This window comes from Pocillopora damicornis, chromosome 2 (genome assembly GCF_964200805.1).
Source record: "Pocillopora damicornis chromosome 2, jaPocDami1.2, whole genome shotgun sequence".
In the NCBI taxonomy this organism is placed as follows: domain Eukaryota; kingdom Metazoa; phylum Cnidaria; class Anthozoa; order Scleractinia; family Pocilloporidae; genus Pocillopora; species Pocillopora damicornis.
The window spans coordinates 4,498,635-4,501,960 of record NC_142671.1 but is presented as its reverse complement, the minus strand read 5'-3'; the positions used below and the strand labels follow the sequence as shown (position 1 = coordinate 4,501,960).

General features: G+C 35.6%; 1 protein-coding gene across 1 annotated transcript; it reads right to left on the bottom strand.

Moving 5' to 3' along the window:
• Window positions 1-492: 492 nt before the first annotated feature.
• LOC149049617 (ficolin-1-A-like) lies at window positions 493-2,415 on the bottom strand. The gene is made up of 3 exons (XM_089198417.1): window positions 2,319-2,415; window positions 1,593-1,979; window positions 493-740 (listed from the first exon to the last, which is right to left on the bottom strand). Exons 1-3 carry the CDS (start codon window positions 2,413-2,415, stop codon window positions 493-495), a joined length of 732 nt encoding a protein of 243 aa, XP_089054543.1.
• Between the last annotated feature and the right edge of the window lie 911 nt (window positions 2,416-3,326).

Here is a 3,326-nt window from a genome sequence, read left to right as displayed (position 1 = left end):
ATAATTTCGTGTAAGTACATTTTTCTTCGTTTCTTTTAATTGTTGTATTCGACGAATTACACAATATATTCCTTGTGTCTGGTTGGTGACCGAGATTTTTATATGTCCGCTTTGTGCAACGTGGAAAAAGACATCGAGTGTTCCTCCGACTGCCCGAATACAAAGTTTCAGCGCGTATGGCAGTAATGTTAAAATAGCAGGTATGTGGTATTTTGGCGGGGGAAAAACCCCTTTCCATTTGGAGACATGTTGTGATTTCGAAGAGTAAGAAAATATGAAGGACACACAATACACGCGAACCATTAAGATATGTCTGGAGACAAGAAGATGCTTCACGGCTCAGTTGGTGTGGCTGAGTTTTCCCATAACCTTCTCCGCACTTTGGTTCGACATACTTCGCTCATTCAGCGAGTTACACAAGAATCAACTAATACATTGCAAATACATTTTATTGTCAACTTTTTAAACACGATCTCGTAAATTTTCCATAAATTATTCTTCTGGGCAATCCGGCTTGATCTTCATTTCAGATTTGATGATGGGCGTATCTGGGAATTCACTCCCTTTAGACCATCTCATACCAGCTGGGCTGTAATTACCGTTGAGGTTCGAGTAACCACAGGCCTTCGAACTGTTTGAAAACCACCAAGCGCCAAATTCTTTAGTACAGGTTGTGTCGTCTTTATCTATTGTTGAAAATTGGGCGTGGTTATTGCTACTAAAAGAATCGTTGACATTTCCTTTAGAGAGAGAGAGAGAAAGAACAAGTATATGATTAAAGTAATTTAGTGTTATTATAATCGTTTATAGAACGCTTTTCTCAAACAGAGTTTGCATATAAAATAAAATGATAAAACCTGGGACAGAATTTACAATCTCATCAATAGCGTAATAATTATAGGTTCTTTCTCTAAATACTGAAATACAATAAATTACATAAACAATTGGCACAGGCCTGTCGTAATGGGTGAGTTTTCAACTATTTTATTATTATTATTTTTAATCTTAAGTCTCACATAGTCGTATATCCTTGAGGGTCTACATGATGATCCGCATTGGCTTTTTTAATGCGACATGCAGGGGCTTCAGGAAAACTTTTGTTAAGTGAACATCCAATAAAAAACATCGAACATCGGCTGTCTATCTAAAGGCAGGTTGTGAATTGCGCATTCATCAGTCCCCTACGTACGCATGAGCAATTAAGGCTAAATTCTAGTGTCCGTGTTCGCTGAATATAACTTATCAACATCGTACCTATCAACTTCATCTTAATCATCAAATCGACTGTCAGATCACTTTCAACCTATGGATATCTCCTCGCTTCAAAGTCCAGCTGATTTATTTATTTGTTACTTTAGACGTTCAGTCCATGAATCAAAATAATTATGACATACCACAAAAAATTATATTTTGAAGTCCCTCCGATGATCGAAGTGCAAGACTGCATCGAAAGGTTGTCTTATTCTTAAGGCGTAACATACCGTTCAAAATTAAGTAAGGGTAATTTTCGATGTAAAACATCTAGCTGATTAAATAATTTGTTTTTTCATCTTAAACTAATCATAGTAATTATGACCTAGCAAATAACTTACCTGAAGACATCCCACCAATAATCAAGGAATAATTTTTTAATTCCGATTCAACTACGAACAAGTCATACTCGGCGTAAGTATGATGAATTTTCTGATCTAGTTCAAAGTCCAGATCTACTCGTAGCTTGTTCTTTGTTCTCCAAGTGAGGCGGTTTATCTTGTCCAGACCCAACCAATATTCACCATTCTTGTTACCAAAGCCATGCTTGTAGTCGCACCAAGTACGATTAAAATCGACAGATCCGTTCACTCTCCTCTGGATCACTGTCCATCCTCCACCGGCCGTGCTCTGGTTACAGTACACATCAAAGATACCTAAACCATCAGGATCAATCGCATAGACACCGCTGGTTGTATTACCATCAATATAAAGCTCAGCACAATTAGCTGTTGAATAAAAGTTTCATGTGATAAGCTAAACTGAAAAAAACAATGAGAAAAATGACCTAGTTAAATTTGATTTTAATCCAGGCAAAAACAAGCTTAAGAAACAAAAACACAGTCATTGGAAAGATAATGATGAGAATGACGAGAGGGCAAAAAATGAAAAAAAGAAAAAAAAACAAGTTCAAACACATTAAAATCCATATTATCGTGGTTGCACAGAAATTCTATTCAGCTGAACACAGGACGAGAATTTACACCATAACTTCAACCTCGGTTACTGCAGTTCACAAGAAAAATAATAATTTGTGAGTATGGAAAAAAGAATAACCTGGCACAAACCTTTAGATGATGTGATGGGATGGGCCAAAATCTGACTCTCAGAAACCAACGCGATGAACAGAAAGATTTGGAAAGAACATGGGAAAATACGAGACATTGTACCAATGTTCAATTCAACCTAAACTTGAACTTCTTAAAGAAGCGAGAATGCTAAGTTAGTGTTAGAATTGCTCTTGTCAACTGAATTTATACTCCCTGATGGTAGCCGATGAAAGGACATTTTTCAGTTCAGAGCTAACCACCTATTTTCGTAGAGCAGGACATTTTTTAAATTTAAATAGCTTCTAACTTAGGAGTTCAAGGAAGTTTTTTTTTCATAAACGTCATGCGGAGGCCTAAAGGAAGGAATGAAAACAGCCCACGCCTTTAAACTTCCCTATTTACAACAATTAGTGCAAGAAATTAACAGTTTTCTTGAATTCATGACTGTTTCGTTTTTAAACATGAATACATATAAAAGAAATAAATACAAATTATTATGTTTCACTTCAAATTATGAAAAAGTTTCTCAACCTCGAACGAGTTTCACGCATTTTCATGTATTTTCATCGTAATAAACATCCATACCGGAAATTTTAAGTAAGGAGTTTTAGAAAAGAGAGTTGTGCGAAGCCAGCTGGGCCAGGTTTGCCCATTGTTCTTTAATTTGAAGCGAGTTTTCTCAAATATTTTCCTCTTCATAGGTTATGAATAGAAGGAAAGAAGAAGTTAAGTTCATCCGCTACACTCAATATTAGGATCAAAAATGCAACGGAATATATGCGTTCACATTCTTTATAAATCAAACTAAACTCTGTTATTGCATTTTATTTATAATTATCATGATAATGATGATAATGATAATCATTTGAACTTAAAATTCCTTTGGACTAAACTTACAGAGGTTGATCGCTTTGAAATGTTATCGTTGTTTTGTTTTTCTTAAGGGGTTAGTTATTTGGCCTTGACATTACCTATGTTCAAAATAGCGGGGCGAGAACTTCAAATTTGGAAAGAAAAAAAGGAAGT

What these genes read in the sequence shown, in the direction of transcription:
- LOC149049617 (XM_089198417.1), bottom strand. Translation starts at nt 2,415, where the DNA reads ATGTCTCGTATTTTCCCATGTTCTTTCCAAATCTTTCTGTTCATCGCG. An exon ending in TCCCATCACATCATCTAAAG is followed by an intron (nt 1,980 to 2,318) that starts GTTTGTGCCAGG and finishes TTTATTCAACAG; the next exon opens with CTAATTGTGCTGAGCTTTAT. An exon ending in TATTGGTGGGATGTCTTCAG is followed by an intron (nt 741 to 1,592) that starts GTAAGTTATTTG and finishes CTCTCTCTAAAG; the next exon opens with GAAATGTCAACGATTCTTTT.